Source organism: Leucopleurus acutus (genome assembly GCF_964270905.1).
Source record: "Leucopleurus acutus genome assembly, chromosome: 2".
NCBI lineage: Eukaryota > Metazoa > Chordata > Mammalia > Artiodactyla > Delphinidae > Leucopleurus > Leucopleurus acutus.
The window spans coordinates 59,544,833-59,562,452 of NC_139143.1; the positions used below are offsets into that span (position 1 = coordinate 59,544,833).

Consider the following 17,620-nt stretch of genomic DNA (forward strand, 5'->3'; position numbering starts at 1 on the left):
AAATCTACAAATACATAGAAAATTGTACAGAGTCAAGCCTAAGGAAATCATGGGAACAAGATACTTATATAGTATATCCTGCCCAAATTTAAATCAAACAAAATCTCCTACAAACTTCCACAATATTAACTGGATACAGGATTCTTCATTTCACTCAAACTGCTCTATGTCACTATTAAAAGTTAAGCTACTTTGTTCCTTTCTAAGTGTGCTCCTATTACATGCTAAACAAATGACTAATGGATAAAAGAAAATTTGGGTATGATTTCAACTATATAGCATTTTGGAAAAGGCAAAACTACAGAGGCAGTAAAAACATCAGTGGTTTCCAGGAGTTAGCGGGGTAGTGGGTAAGAAGAGATGAACAGACAGAGCACAGAGGGTTTTTAAAGCAGTGAAAATACTCTGTATGATCCATAATGGTGGATACATGTCATTTTACATTTGTCCAAACCCACAGAATGTACAACACCAAGAGTAAACCCTAATGTAGACTTTGGGTAAAAATGATGTGTTAATGTAGGTTCATCAACTGTAATAAATGTGCCAGTCTGATTGGGGATGTTGATAATGGGGGAAGCTATGTATGTGTGGGAACTGGGGATCTATGGGAAATCTGTTATCTTCCTCTCGTTTTGCTGTGAAACTACATCTGCTCTAAAAAAAATTAAGTCCTTAAAAAAAAAAAGAAAACTGCTTAATGGTCTATACAAACTACGCTTTTTCAAAACAATTCCTATTCCTGCCCTTTTTTTTTGAAGAAAATATTTTAAATTACTTTTGTCATTAATGTTAGTTCTTGTTGCCATTCCTCAAATTTGGCTCTGACAGTATAAACTTCCCTAGAACATACCTAAATGAATCCCATGCTAAAAACTCAGCATTAACACAGTGCTATATAAGGTATACACCTCAGTCATTCATCCAGCTAAAACTAAATGAACCTATATTCAAATCACTGATGTCAATTCCTTCTAATACTCTGAGAAACAAAGAGTAGAAGGAGGACACGATCAGCTGAGATGAAAGTCGCCAACTATGTTCTTCTTAGAGTATCTAGAACATTATGCATCTGTGTCAGGTCATTTCAGTTGGAGAGTCTAACGTAGTATAAATAAGGCCATGGTCATGGATTTGACCTTTAGCAGACCAACTGCTTTGACTCTATACTCATGCTCCCCTCATTCACCTGGAAATATGCCATTAATCAAAGGGAGTACCATTGAGGAAAAACACTCAGTTTTGAAGGTCAGTCTTATAAACATTAGAACTCTGAGCACATTTAACATGTGCTAAATAACGTTTAAGGCACTACACGAAATCTATGCAAACATACTTCAATATGTTGAAAGTAGCAATACAGAAGTAGGACTTAAAATTATGAGCCATACTTTCATATACTCGTGGCAAGAACTGCTTTCCAAGAAGGTCACACAAATTTGGCACTAAGTCTCAGGCCTTTAAAAACATACTCTTCTAGGAATTCAGCCTAAGGAAACAGTCAGAAGTTCAAAGACTTATGCACAAAGAGAATCAATAGACTGCTAATATAAAATTTTTGAAAAATGTTAATGTTTAAAATAGGATAATGGTTAAATCAGTTACATTCAATTAGTCATTAACAAATTATATTTTCATATAAGCCTCAGTAATAAAGCTGTGTGATACTGGCACATGAACATAGACAGACCAACAGAACATAATAGAAAATCTTGAAATAAACCAAAATGTATATGGCAATCTAATGAAAGATAAAGGAGTCATCTTAAATCAGTGGGGAAAAATTAATTATTCAATAAATGGTGCTAGGATAACTGGAAAGCCATCTTTCTAAAAGTGAAATTGTATCTATATCTCATACTTTATACCAGGATGAATTCTAAATGGATCAAAGGTTTAAATGTAAAAATAAAAACAAGAAAGTACTAGACAAACCATTATTATTTTATAACCTCAGAATAGGAAAGGCCATTCTAACTAGGACATAAAACCAAAAAGCCATAAGATTGATACATTCGGGACTTCCTTGGCAGTCCAGTGGTTAAGAATCTGCGCTTCCACTGCAGGGACACAGGTTCAATCCCTGGTCAGGGAACTAAGATCTTGCATGCCACACAGTGTGGCAAAAAAAAAAAAAAAAAAGAAGAAGAAGAAGAAGATTGATACGTTCAACTGCATAAAAATAATTTCCTCATAGAGGAAAAGAAAAAAAAGATAAATGAAAATACCGGCAACTCATGGCAGACAAAGGGCTCTTAATATACTAAAAGTTCCTGCAAATCACTAAGAAAAAGATCCAACAACCCAATAAAAATGGGCAAAAGATATGTACAGTCACAATAAAAGGTATATTTAAATGGCTCTGTAAGATATTCAATCACACGTAATATAAGATTTGAAAGAATAAAATTAAACTAAGACTAATTTTTTAGATTGTCACATTAAAAATCCTTGATAATTCCCTATGTACGGGGAGATGGGCATTCTCATACCTTGCTGGAGAAATATAAATAGGTACAACCCCTAAGAAGAGCAATTTGGGAATATCTTTCAAAATTACAAATACATCTATCTTTGACCTAGCAATTCCATGAATTTTTGTTATAGATATACACAAGCAAAATGGCTTATATCCAAGATTATTCATGCACTATCACTTGCACCAGCAAAATGTGGGGATTGGTTTAATAAATTATGATTCATCCAAGCATCATTCAGCCATAAAAAGAATGAGGAACCACTTTACAAATGGACAGGAAAATATATCCAAGATATATTAATAAGTGTGTGTGGAGGGGAGATGCGAGGGAGGAATAACACAAACTCCAGATCAATTCCTATAATGGGTTAACAATTCTGTAAAAAAGGAGAAAAAAGCATATACACAGTAAAAACTATGATACTATCAATTCAGATACTAAGCAATTAACAACTGGCTCCAGACCCCCAGAACACCCAACCAACTTCCTTTGGGGGTTTGTTCCAGTCACTTCATTAACCTCACAAAAAAATGACCCAGCCTTTTTTTTTTTTTTTTTTTTGGCCATGCGGGATCTTAGTTCCCTGACCAGGGATTGAACCTGTGACCTCGGCAATGAAAGTGCAGAGTCCTAACCACTGGACCACCAGGGAATTCCCAAACCCTGAATTTTTTTAAACTACATTTCTTGGATCCCACTCTTGGCAGAGTTTTTACCTATCTATCTATCTATTTCTATATGCCTGGAATAGGTATGGAAGGATACACAAAAATTTCCAACATTTATTCATTGTGTGGGAGGGAAATGATTGCCTGCCAGATGGCAAGTGAGGGGTGGGGAGGAGGGGTGAGAGAGACCTCATGACATATCCTTTTATACCTTTTGAATTCTGAAAGAAGGAAATGTATTTCCTATTTTTAAAATTACATTTAAAAATAAAAATATATTTGAAAAAATTTTAAAGATTTTCAAAGCCATAAGAAAATATGCTATTAGAAAAAGGCAGGATATAAAATAGATGCAGTATGATACCAAATATGTACAAACAAGTATATCTGTACACAGAAAAAACTGGAATAAAATATTAAAGGAAGAATTATCTCTAAGAGGTGGAATTATAGCTGATTTTCTTTGGCTTTTCCTATAATTCAAATTCTTTACATTAAGCATGGATTACATTCATAATTAGGAAAATAGTATTAAATTTTTAATAATATGAATCAGAGAGGTTAGAAATTAAAAGGGAGGTATAAAGCTACTAAGGATTATCCAGGATTCTAAGGATCATAAATGAAACATTCAAATTTCCTCAAAACATCACTCCAATGGCAGAATAAAGAATTTAGGAAAAGAGCTAATCTGTCCTCTAATCTACCTCCTAAGGATCACTATGAGATTATTCTCATCCTCCTACTTTCTGGATGTTTTGACCGTTTTTGTTTTCTGTTACCTAGGTAATGGTACTTCCAGCATTTCCCTTAAAGACTGTGAAACTAACAATCTGGTATTTCTCACTGACCTTCAGCTTTGAAAGGCCATCTCCCTAAGGGAAAGCAGTAAGATCTAGAAGCTATAACAGGAGGCTGAGGAATCTGAGGTTAAGAGTTCTAATCCTGACAAACTGTGGAATTTGTCTCCAATTTTGGGAAGAAGCTAAATTTCCTGAGTCAGTTTACTTAATGAGGAAACTTAAAAGATTATTTTGAAAAATATTTAGGACTATCAACTTTTTACACTTTTTAACTCTTCACACTATTCTTCTGAACTCTGTTTTCTTGCCTCATGTTAAATTTTTCCTCTCTAAATTTTCACTCTTCCAAACAGTATCTGCAAGTGTTACCAATGTCTTAGACTTAGGAGCAGGGAGAGGATACTTTTAGAAAGCCTACTGTAAATGACACAACATGAACAGAACTTGAGCCAAGCTGAAGACAATTTATGGGGGAATAAGAATGCAATCAGGATCTAAACTGGACCCTTATGAGCAAAGTGGCCACAGACAACCAATTAATGTAACTACATTGAGTAAGGGAAGGTAAAACTCAAGACTCCTAACACCTGAACCCTGCTGATAGAGATAGGAAGATGATAACTTCTATGTCACAGGGCAGCAAATGAAGTTTTGTCATGCTTGCTTTCAAGGGCTCAATTTTTATTTCTTTTGTTTACCGTATTCCCTCCAACCCCATTGAGCTGGGCCTCAGGACATCTTTTTTTCCCTACTGTTTACATATCATGTACTTCTTGATGGCTGCCTTCCACAAGAAAACCAGCTACATTAAACTTGTAAAAGGTTCTCTACCAACAGGTCTTGAGAAGCACTTGATAGCCTTTGGGAAGAAACAAACATCAGAGAGCAATTATCCCTCTGCCAAGGGCGGAGTGCCCTCAGCACACTTCAAACTCCTCCTCCTGGTTAACAAGACAGAACACCTCTCTAGTTACTTAAAAGTTATTCCAATAGGGTGGGACAAGGGAGCAGACAGCTGAATTTTTTCTGGATTAACTCAGTCATTAGTTCAATGCTTTTTTGTGGTTCACCTACTTAAAAGGTGATCAAATCACTTTGTGCTACTCCAGAGAGCAACTGCTAAAAACAATTACATAAACCCTCCACTTCAATTTACCTTATCCTTCTTTCTAATAAAACAAAGTGTAAGAAACCACTGCCTTGCTACCATTTCTTCAGTAATCTCAGTAAAGCCTACTTTGTCATATGAATCCCTTTTGTTTTCCTTAGCAAATCAGAAAATTTTATTTCATTCATCATAAATAGGATACAACTGTACATCTTTTTTTTTTTTTTTTTTTTTTTTTTTTTTTGCGGTACGCGGGCCTCTCATTGTCGTGGCCTCTCCCGTTGCGGGGCACAGGCTCCGGACGCGCAGGCTCAGCGGCCATGCCTCACGGGCCCAGCCGCTCCGCAGCATGTGGGATCTTCCCGGACCGGGGCACGAACCCCTGTGCCCTGCATCGGCAGGCGGATTCTCAACCACTGCGCCATCAGGGAAGCCCTGTACATCATTTTTTAAAGTGCATACACTGAATCTTATTATCTGAAGAAGATAAAGGCAATCCTTATAAACAAACTATTCTCAGATAAACAGGGGCAATCTAGAACTTCATATTATTTACATCAGAGAATTTGTACAGATCCTCAATTCCATACCGGCAATTCCTAAACCCAAAAAGCTCTGAACACTCTTTTTTCATAACTTCTCTAGCAGTAAAATCTGACCTGCACTGACACCATGCTATGTATAGTGTTAAACAATACTTAGCATGAATGTCCATTTGTTTAATTGCAGAACTATTAACATGACTGATGTTGCTCCACACACCACTAGGGGGGTTATATCACTATATATACCGTATTTTCTAAAATCATAAGTTTTGAATTTTGAAACACTCTAATCCAAACAGTTTTGGACAAGGGATTGTGGATGTATAGTTTCTATTCTGCAAAAGTATTTTCGTTCTCTGAAAATGAAATAGCAATAAACCAACATGATAGAGGGTAGAAAAATACTAAGATGTTGTAAAGGAAATTGTCCACCATCTAAAACATTAGTAGAATACATAATTTAAATGAGACACATAAATTTTCTCTTGAAGGAAAAAAAGGAGGACTATTTGAAATCAATATAATTTAAAATAAACAGTATATACCTAGGCCTTCTTGGAAGTTCTCTTTAATTTCAGTGGAGAACTGTCTACTCCTACTGTGTATAAAATGTATTGGAGATTATGGGAAAATGATGTGTCAACACTCAAAGTCATCCTTGAGTATTTCTTTTTTAATGAATGGGCTTAAATATATTTTTTTAATATTTATTTATTTATTTGGCTGTGCTGGGTCTTAGTTGCCGCATGTGGGATCTTTAGCTGTGTAGTGCAGGATCTAGTTCCCTGACCAGGGATTGAACCTGGGCCCCCTAAATTGGGAGCCTGAAGCCTTAGCCACTGGACCGCCAGGGAAGTCCCCATCCTTGAGTACTGAACTCAAGCTTAAGATCCCAAGGATTCCTAAAACATTAATACTCATTTGTAAAAGTTCAATTAATAGTATTTGAGGAAATTAAAACACTTAAGTAACATGAACATGTTTTGGGATATACTGAATACATAGTCACTGATTTTCTTCTGGCAATCAATTAGCTAGAGCACATAAAACTTCTAGTCTTGGTTGAGCAATTTCACTTACCTACATGTTACCACAAAACAGGAGTCATGGGGTGCATATGTAAGACGTGTAAGAATGAGTGATTTGCGGGACTTCCCCGGTGACACAGTGGTTAAGAATCCATCTGCCAATGCAGAGGACATGGGTTCAAGCCCTGGTCTGGGAAGATCTCACATGCTGCGGAGCAACTAAGCCAGTGTGCCACTACTGAGCCTGCACTCTAGAGCCTGCGAGCCACAACTACTGAAGACCACATGCTACAACTACTGAAGCCCGCACACCTAAAGCCCGTGCTCCGCAACAAGAGAAGCCACCGCAATGAGTAGCCCGCGCACCGCAACGAAGAGTAGCCCCCGCTCGCCGCAACTAGAGAAAGCCCACGTGCAATAACGAAGACCCAATGCAGCCAAAAATAAAATTAATTAATTTAAAAAATAATAAGTATTTTTTTAAAAAAAAGAATGAGTTGCTGAGAATATTCAAAGTGAATTATGCTAAGAACTTTCTGTATAAGGCCAGTGAGTTAGTCATAACTAATTCATACTAGACCAAAATAAAATAACTTCCTGGACTTGTTACTGGTTGCAACATTTTAAGTAAACATAGAAACATGTTCTCTAAAAATGCAATAAAATATACTTTTTTAATTAAATCATCCTTTGTTTTAATTTATGAAGTATAAGCAATATTACTTACTATAACCAGATAAGACTTCTGCCCCTGTCAACTCATAACCAGTTCATGAGAAATTCTTACCAAATTCCCATTGCCATATTTCTAGAATTGTATTATATTTGATGCAGTATGATTAATTCCCTTTTTCTTCTGCTTGCTGAAATAGTACCAGCCTTTAGAAATTTTCCAGGAGGTCCCTATCAATCATTAATAAACAATGAGCTATATATTAGCTTAATGGTAGGCAATAATGTTGATGTTATTTTATTAACTGAATATTTTAGATAAGTCCTGCCCATACTATTAAAATTAAAAACAATATGGTTTCTTGGTGATCACTTCATCATGAGAACTATATTTCCCCTCTAGCTATTTAAAAGCACATCTGTGCATACACCTGCAGATCTGTTGTACTGATGGGTGCAGAGCTCCAATGCGGGCACTGCTGGAGACTGGTATCTTTAATTTCCCCCAAATAGTGCCCTTCACTCACCATCCATTCATGGTAAAGTAGTTAATTTTAACGTCCTCATTGTTTACCAGAAAGCAGAGACAGTGAGGCTGGCTTTGCCGTTCCCGTTTCCTTTTGCTGGGCTGCTGAGCTTTTTCAGCCAATTGACTTCACTTTGAGGCTATAAATATCTGAAAAATGTTCTGCATTTGATGCTCTTGGATTCTGCATCCATATTTAGCTGTTTGTGGCATGCCTTTGTTTAAGCTACTCTACCACCCATACAGTCAGTCAGGTTGAGATCTGGATGGTCAAAGGACAGATGGATCAACATTCAGCACACACTGACTTACCGTGGAAGGGATCGATCTGCTAGACACTGTGACAATGAAGGGAGTGGCAAGATAGGAATACAGAGATAAACAAGACAGACAGATTCCCTGGTGTCAAAAATATTATAGTCTTGACGGGCATGGGCACAACTTATAATAATATTGAAATAAAACAAATGAAACACTTTGCAACTAAAAGAAAATGAAGAATAGCACAGCATAACTATTTTCTCTTGGCTGTGTCTCAAAAATGTGCATTTGTTTGTGTTCTAAATATAGGTCTACATATTATAAAGCTCTGGACATATTCCAAAAAGTTTGTAATCATGACAATACACAAAACTCTGAATATAGGTATAATCCACCAAAGAGCCAGACCTATTAGTAGCAAACTCAAAACAGTGCCCAGTCTTCAAATTTTGTGAGGCAAACTAATAAAATATTGTTTCCAAAAGTTTCTGTAAGTAAATAAATAAAATAAAAGTTTCTGTTAAGATATTTGGGGAGAGGGGTTACTTCTGTTCTTCTTGTTTGTTTACATACTGATTTCAAACCTTAAGTATATTGAAGAGGATATAAACCATAGCCAGAAGCCAGGAGCACTTAATACAGCTCCTTACTTTGCATCTTATCTTTAAAACCCACAGGTCTATTCTAGGTTAGGTCTCAAAACTGAATGAGCTAGATCTGAGATCCCCATTCCCACCTTCCTATCTTGTGAAAACATTCCAAACAAATATACATCTGCCCTCAACATTCCTTCTTTCAAAACTCAGTTCATTGACCTTTTGATAAAAGTGCTCCCCAGAATCCTGATAGTCATGATTTAAATGTATTAAAGGCTTGCTTGATGCCTGGCCCCAAGAGTCAGGGTGGAATTGGGAGGCAAAGTTGTAGGTTAAATAATAGGGTAGGCCATAGAATCAGAAAACTCAAACTAAAATGTACCATAGATACAATTACTCCAGATTCCACATTTTATGTAGAAACCTAGACCCATGGACTTAAAATTAGTTGCCCAAAGTTAAACAACAATTTGTGGCAAGGCCAGAATGAAAACCCAGGTTCTCAACCCCCAGTTGCATGCTCTAGCCTAGTTTCTGGATTTCTTTAAAAAACGTTTGAGTACACTCATCAAAGTCTCTTTCAATTGTGTAAAAGAACCTTGATGTTCCAAAACAATCAGGATTTTGAACACACAAAACAAATAAACAAGAAAACCAAAACGAACTGTTTTCCAAATTGATTTTCTACATTCTATTTTTTTTACTTCAAAGAGCTATACAACAGGCAACTTAAAAACTAGCTAAGGACATAGAAAAGCCAAGAGTCATTCAGATAGTTTTGGAATATTTACATCAAACTAAAGACAATAAAGTAGTACCCAAGATGAGCTGCCTTAGAGGAAGGAAAGTAGCAGTACTAAACAGTAAATAAAAACTTCTGGTTAATTGATAGGGAAGACAAAAAAGTTACAATGCAGTAGAAAGTCTGCAAATTGGCTTTGAAATGCACACTATATATGTGTGTGTGAGAGAGAATATATATTTAAGAATATACACACAAACCTAGCCCTAGGAATGGACTACAAAAACAAGCACATAGGTTTATGAGTTATATGCAAAGAAGGTAGTTAATACTAAGTCTAGAAAATCCAGACAGAATAGTTTGACACTGAAATACTGAATTGTCATATATACATATTCTTGCAGTTAACAAGGCCCTATCTCTAACTTCATATAAAAAACAATATGCAAAAGAAGTGTATAAGGACAGAAAGGATAGAATAGGAAAAAGTTGTAACCACAATATACTCTAATTCAAGCTCAATTTCAGATTCCCACCAATCTTTGTTATAAACCATCGGCTAAGTAGGAACAGCAGGTGGGTGGAAAAATCAGGCACTAAAGTTTTTAATCTGCTGAGAATGAACTGGGTGACCTTGCATCATCTCCCACTTCTTTGCTTTAATTCTTTCAGTTAATTAAAATAACATCAAGAAACATTTATAAACATCCAGCAAAATACAATTAAGAATTGGTTATAAAAATTGATGGATTTTTAGAACTACAAGGACCATTAAGAGATTATTTAATCCAATCCACTCATTTTACAGAAGAGGAATGAGACGTCAAAAAAGTGACCTGCTCTGCTCCAAATCACATAGCCATGTAGTGGAAGAACTGAGACCAAAATTCAGATCTCTGGACTCCCAGTTCTATGATCTTTCTCATGGTGATAGACTTAAAGTCTCGAAATCAACTGAACTATCCAGGAAGACAACTTCAAAGTCACAGTCACTCTTGAATACTAAACACATACCCTGTTCAGGATGGAAAAAAAAAAAAAAAAAACATAATGTACTCGATCACTAACGGGCTTAGATGCACATGACTGCAGGATAACATCTTAACATTGTGTTGATCTCAGGTGCTTCAAATTTGCCATCTTATACTCAGTCACATTACTAATGTCTTTTATAGTCCTGTGAGCTAAGTGATAAACACCTTGACGTTTCAATATTTTGGAAAGCCACAGCTCAGTCCTGAATGCCAGGCTATAAATCCTTGGGCTATGGGTTTTCAAAACCAGCATGGTTTTAATGCTGCCACAAGGCTCGCCCTAATAGAATCTCATCATTCAGTTTTAATTAAAGAGGTGGTTACTAGGAATGCAGAAAGGGAAAGTTTTAGTGTGTTCATCACTTTTTAACTTGCTGAGTAGCAACCCAGTCACTTTACAAAGAGCACCAGAAACAATAGTGCAATCCGAAACAATCCACACCCCTTGGACTAAATGCTTGCCTTTGGAGAGTGAGGTTCAGAAAGAGGTTATAGAATTAGACTGTTCCCACCAAATAAATGCTTCTGATTTTTATTTTATTATCTTAACCTCTGCTAAGCTGTTTCATAATATCTTAGTTTCCAGCCTTGCCTCACTCCAGAGAAAGCAGTGAAACGCCATTCATTTGATTTCACGGTGTGTTCTTCTCGAAGATCAGCTGACACTTCCCTTGAAGTCACCACCTGAGAATTAAGTCTACATAGCCCAACTCCACCTTAAATGTACTGCAGGTACCTGAAAAGGTCCAAAGACCATACTGAGTCACATCTCTCTCCTCAAGTCCTAGTCTGGAGAAACTTGTCAAAAATGCACCCCAGAACCAAAAGGGATGTGGGAAACGGACCCAGGATGGATGGGGACTGAGAACAGGACTGAGACCAGGGAATGAATTTCAGCCTGAGCAAAGACACAAAACATCAGCCTCTAAGACGGCCTTTGGTCCTTACCGTACACCCGGACCCAGCTCTGTTGCTGGCACACGGACTCCAGAAGGATCCGATCCAACATGCCACCGGCCACGGCCCCACTGACCGGGACAACAGCGTCCAGCTCCTCCGGGGGGAGCGGCGAGTCGGACTCCAGTCCCGGGAACATCTCCGGCCAGGAGAGCGCCTCCGCGGCTCCTCCGGACGACAGGGAGAGCTCCATGGTGCCCCTGAGGGACAAGGCGGCGGCGGCGGCGGGGCGGGCGCGCGGCTCCGCGCCCTGCCTGCGGGAAGGGGAGGAGGAGAGCGCAGCAGCGGGGGCAAGGACCCGAGAGGCAGCCGGCGCGGACGCGGCTCACCTCCTTCCCCGCCGCCCACTGCCCGCGGCTCGGGCGCTGCTGCCCACCTGCAGCCGGCGGGCGGGACCCAGCCCGGGAGGCGGATCCAGCGTGGCCCCGGGTGGGGGTGGGTCCGGGCTCAGGTATGGGTCCCTCCCGGGAGGGGACGTGGAAAGACCCGGGAGGGGCGGCTCGCCCGCCCGCACCCTCGGAGCCGCCTTTCTGTGCCCCAGCCGGCGTCACCCGCGGGCCGATCGGGCCGGGGCTGGGGATGGAGTGGGGCCAGACAGGGCTGGGCTGGGGGCGTCGCCGCCAGGGGCCGCCCCCTTTGACCGGCTCCCGCCGCCGCCGCCGCCGCCGCCTCAGGGGCTCCGAGTGTCCACTCCCTCACCCCTGGGTGGGGGGGCGGGGGAGGCGGTGGCCCCGGGTTCTCGCCCGCCAGTCCTCAGCACCCACCCCAGGAATGAGCCGGCCCGCCCCTCTAACTCTCAGGCCAAGGCTCTCGCCGCTGCTCGGGGTCCGGCTCCGACTCCGCGGCGGATCCCACAAGCCCGGCTGCCGCGGCTGTGGCGGCGGCAGGCGGCATCCCAGGGTGATAGGCCGGAGTAATCGAGGGCCGAGAGCCAAGCCGCGTGTGCAGTAGAGTAACGAAGCGGAGGAGGAACTGCCGCCGAAGGCAGGAAAAATCGGACCCCGAGTTATTCATCCAGCCAGTCCCGCCTACTTTCCAAAGACCCTCTCCGCCACCGCCCTGCAGTGCGTTGCCCGGTCTACCAGTCTTCCCAGCTGCTTCTTGAAGTGGAGCCGGCGTGGAGAGGCGGGGTGGAAAAGGGGTGCGGGAAATTTAAAAAGAAAGGAAAAGAGCTTCTCTTTCCCCTTTTCCCACCCTTTTCCTTGTATGTATGCATTTATGTCTTTATTTATTTGGACCAACAGTTCTTTCTCATTGGACGGAGAGATTGGAGATGCTGCTTTATTTTACAGTCACCCTAGGGGGAAATCTTCCTTCCTTCCCAGAGAGGAGAGTTGGCAGCGGGGTCTGGGATTGTGGGATTGTGTGGGGACCGCGCTCTGCGACCTGTCCGCACTAAAACTGGATTTGTCATCGGTTTAGAATAGCATGGTTAAGAAGTGTGGTGTGGATGGATGGACAGGCCTCGCAAACACATGAAATGCTCTCAAAAGCCTAGTATTAACCAAACGTGTTTCTCTTTTTTTGCCTTCGATCTTTGTGCAATATGTTGGCTTTTTTACCGAGGTCGCTAATGATGTCACTTGCGTTTTATTTTTGGTCTATCTGTAGACTGTCTCCCTTGACCTTGGGTTTAACTTTATGCCCACCCAAGGCAATATTCACCAGTTCAGATTTGAGTTGCTGGAAAAGTAATAATTATGATTTTAAAATTGAAAAGTAACAAACAGTGTCTTGCACATAGTAGGTCTCCAACAATGTTTCTTGAACATGGCTGCATAAAACCTAGCAAGGGTTCCATAAGTATACATTGCGTTGTTGTTTTTTTTTAAACTCCTTTTTGGGGGGGTGTTTAGTGTTTGTCCCCCGTTTCTCCCTACTTGGCACAAAGAGACGGGTCTACAAGGGGACATTTTTGTTTTCTGTATTGTTTGGGCTTATCAAGAGGTATGAGGAGGCGTTTTGTAATTTTCTCTAAACTGTTATTTAGAGTAATAGTATTTCACAACAGGAAGTAACCTTAGAGAGAATCTCATCCTGCCTCCTGTTTAACAGGTGAGAAAACTGAGGAACAGCCATGTTACCTGGCAAATCAACCACCAATACAGATAGGTCTGCAATGCTTCAGTGATATTGGTTACTTCAACTTCTTTCCCTCAAAAACCTTTTGTGATTAAGCTTGTTGATATGTGGCTTGGTGATGTATTGAAGTGATCATTTCCAGTATCTAGAACCCTGATTTCTTACTATCTGACACCATAGTCAGACTTCCAAGTCTAACCATCGTATCCCTCAGTGTTTGGACAAAAGAAAGTGTTGAAGCTAGAGATTTAGAGCCCTGCACTGACTAGAGCTAGAGCATTTTTATTTACACTAAATTACTGTTGAAGTCATGGTAACAGAAGTCAGGGACTTCCCTGGTGGTCCAGTGGTTAAGAATCTGCCTGCCAGTGGTGCTGGGAAAACTGGACAGGTACATGTAAAAGTATGAAATTAGAACACTCCCTAACACCATACACAAAACTAAACTCAAAATGGATTAAAGACCTAAATGTAAGACCAGACACTATCAAACTCTTAGAGGAAAACATAGGCAGAACACTCTATGACATAAATCACAGCAAGATCCTTTTTGACCCACCTGCTAGAGAAATGGAAATAAAAACAAAAATAAACAAATGGGACCTAATGAAACTTCAAAGCTTTTGCACAGCAAAGGAAACCATAAACAAGACCAAAAGACAACCCTCAGAATGGGAGAAAATATTTGCAAATGAAGCAACTGACAAAGGATTAATCTCCAAAATTTACAAGCCGCTCATGCAGCTCAATATCAAAGAAACAAACAACCCAATCCAAAAATGGGCAGAAGACCTAAATAGACATTTCTCCAAAGAAGATATACAGATTGCCAACAAACACATGAAAGAATGCCCAACATCATTAATCATTAGAGAAATGCAAATCAAAACTACAATGGGATATCATCTCACACCAGTCAGAATGGCCATCATCAAAAAATCTAGAAACAATGCTGGAGAGGGTGTGGAGAAAAGGGAACCCTCTTGCACTGTTGGTGGGAATGTAAATTGATACAGCCACTATGGAGAACAGTATGGAGGTTCCTTAAAAAACTAAAAATAGAACTACCATATGACCCAGCAATTCTACTGCTGGGCATATACCCTGAGAAAACCATAATTCAAAAAGAGTCATGTACCAAAATGTTAATTGCAGCTCTATTTACAATAGCCAGGACATGGAAGCAACCTAAGTGTCCATCAACAGATGAATGGATAAAGAAGATGTGGCACATATATACAATGGAATATTACTCAGCCATAAAAAGAAACGAAATTGAGTTATTTGTAGTGAGATGGATGGACCTAGAGTCTGTCATACAGATTGAAGTAAGTCAGAAAGAGAAAAACAAATACTTATGCTAACACATATATATGGAATCTAAGAAGAAAAAAAAAAGTCATGAAGAACCTAAGGGCAAGACGGGAATAAAGACACCTACTAAAGAATGGACTTGAGGATATGGGGAGGGGGAAGGGTAAGCTGTGACAAAGTGAGAGAGTGGCATGGACATATATACACTACCAAACGTAAAATAGCTAGCTAGTGGGAAGCAGCTGCATAGCACAGGGAGATCAGCTCGGTGCTTTGTGACCACCTAGAGCAGTGGGATAGGGAGGGTGGGAGGGAGGGAGACACAAAAAGGAAGAGATATGGGAACATATGTATATGTATGACTGATTCACTTTGTTATAAAGCAGAAACTGATAAACCATTGTAAAGCAATTATACTCCAATAAAGATGTTAAAAAAATAATGATAATAAATGCATGTATGGGCACTGAAAAAAAAAAAAGAATCTGCCTGCCAATGCAGGGGACACAGGTTAGAGCCCTGGTCCGGGCAGATCCCACATGCTGCGGAGCAACTAAGCCCGTGCACCACAACTACTGAGCCCGCGTGCCACAACTACTGAAGCCCGCGTGCCTAGAGCCCGTGCTCTGCAACAAGAGAGGCCACCTCAATGAGAAGCCCGCGCACCGCAACTAGAGAAAGCCTGCGCGCAGCAACGAAGACCCAATGCAGCCAAAAATTTTAAAAAATGAAGAATCCATCTTCAACGCTTATTTCAATCTCTGGTCGGGGAACTGAGATCCCACATGCCGCGGGCAACTAAGCCCACGTACCACAACTGGAGAGAAGCCCACGTGCCACAACTAAAGCTCCAGCAAGCGGCTGCAAAGACCCAACACAGCCAAAAATAAATAAATAAATATTTAAAAAAAAAAAAGAATAAGAAGAAAGAAAGAAGTCAGAGAGCAAGGGAATAATGGGCATCAGATGTACAAATTTGGGCATCTCTTTATTAGTCACTATATAAGGAATTTATTTACCCAAGCAGTTATTTCAAAGCAGCATTAGGAGTGGTGTATGAAACATTCACAGTGGTTTTTTTTTTCTTTTTCCTAGCTTGCTCTCTCATTAGCGTCATTCATTGTTGAGCTGAAGAAAAAAACTTCTGCCAATCCCCAGTAATCCTACTTTCTGCATCCAGTTTCCCCAAATCCCGGTTCTTCCTTCACTTCCCCGTTCTGACCCCAGACTGGCTTCAGTGGTTATCTAGTTGCTTAAGTAACAGTATGTCTGGAATGTATCTAATGTTTATAATTTAAAGAGAAAATACTTTCACAACCTGAACAATAATTCTGTGAGATAAGCCTAACCAGTGTTTTTTAAAATCACCATTTAGCCAATGAAAAAACTTGAAGCATAGAATTGTATTAAGCAACCTACATAAAGTAACATAGCTAGTTCATAGATTAAAACCCCAGTTTCCTAATTTTTTTTTTTTTTTTTTTTTTTTTGCGGTACGCGGGCCTCTCACTGTTGTGGCCTCTCCCGTTGCGGAGCACAGGCTCCGGACGCACAGGCTCAGCGGCCATGGCTCACGGGCCCAGCCGCTCCCCAGCATGTGGGATCTTCCCGGACCGGGGCACGAACCCGTGTCCCCTGCATCGGCAGGTGGACTCTCAACCACTGCGCCCCCAGGGAAGCCCTTTTTTTTTTTTTTTCCTAATTTTTTAATTCACTGATGGATCTGGATTCCTTAAGGGGTTTCCCCCCTTTGGCAGGTAGAATTGTTCTAACGGTTGTGGAGCCAAAAGTAAACATTTCATGGTTTTTGTAAATTATTCTCACTTAAGAAAAATATTGAAGAAAAATAAAATGAACAAAAGTGTTAAACCAATCGGCATTGCTGGGAGGCAGTTAATCCTACTTGGATTTATACCAGTGTTATCTGCCTGGTGAAATCCCAGATTTTAAAGTGAAGATAAATCCTTTGCTGTTAAAGTCTTAGTTTACATTGTAGTTTGCAAACAGGCCTTTGTGTGTGAAATACAATAAAGTCTCATTTCCCTGCCTGCCCTACTCTCTCCTCCTTTTTCCTCCCTCTAGAGCTTCTGACCCCAAGCTCCCAGAGGTGATCTACATATTTATTGTCAATGGGATTCAACTCTAAGAATCTGACCCAAAACCCAGGACCAGAGGGAACTAAAAGTTGGGGAACTCTGGAGGAGAAAAGATAATAAATTCCCTGGTCATAGTCTGAAAAACAAAGGCTGGTAATAATCTGAGATTTCCAAAAGAAAGAGAGCAGCTTTGGGTTCTAAGTACACATTTTCAATATAAAGGAGAGATGAGGATTTGCAATCTTTGCTGTCAGTCTGAGGACCAGGTACATGTCCAATTTTCTCATCTGTTCATCTGTCAGAAAACACATACATAAGAGGCTCCATCATCACAAATGCTCTTAACTATTTTCTTAATAGCCAGTTCCTTCTAGGTAATCTAGACACTAGCTCCAAACCCTTAATCACCCAAGCAGTAATGCAACTGTGGTTCACCAGCCACTCCCTTTCAATATTCCCTTTCCCCTTGGACACAATGATGTGACACTCTCTTGATTATATTCTGTAACATTGGCCATGCCCAGTTCATCATAATGGAAGAATTTAGACATTTCTCAAGACTCTGTTGTCCGTCTTCTTCCTGCCTCACTCTCCAATTCCTTGGTGATCTTTTCACTTTGAGGATTTCAGCTCTTTCACTTAGATAATGTTGACTCCAAGATACCCATCTCCAGCCCCATCCACAGTACTGAGGTCCAGTCAGGAGAA

General features: G+C 40.2%; 1 protein-coding gene across 1 annotated transcript in view; it reads right to left on the reverse strand.

Annotated features, from left to right (window-relative positions):
• RASAL2 (RAS protein activator like 2) overlaps positions 1-11,613 on the reverse strand; it is a gene marked incomplete at both ends in the record, with an annotated part of 376,959 nt that extends 365,346 nt beyond the window's left edge. Inside the window, one exon of the mRNA XM_082834329.1 lies at positions 11,412-11,613. Within this exon, the coding sequence (XP_082690455.1) occupies positions 11,412-11,613 (202 nt within the window). The remainder of the gene's footprint in view (positions 1-11,411) is intronic.
• Between the last annotated feature and the right edge of the window lie 6,007 nt (positions 11,614-17,620).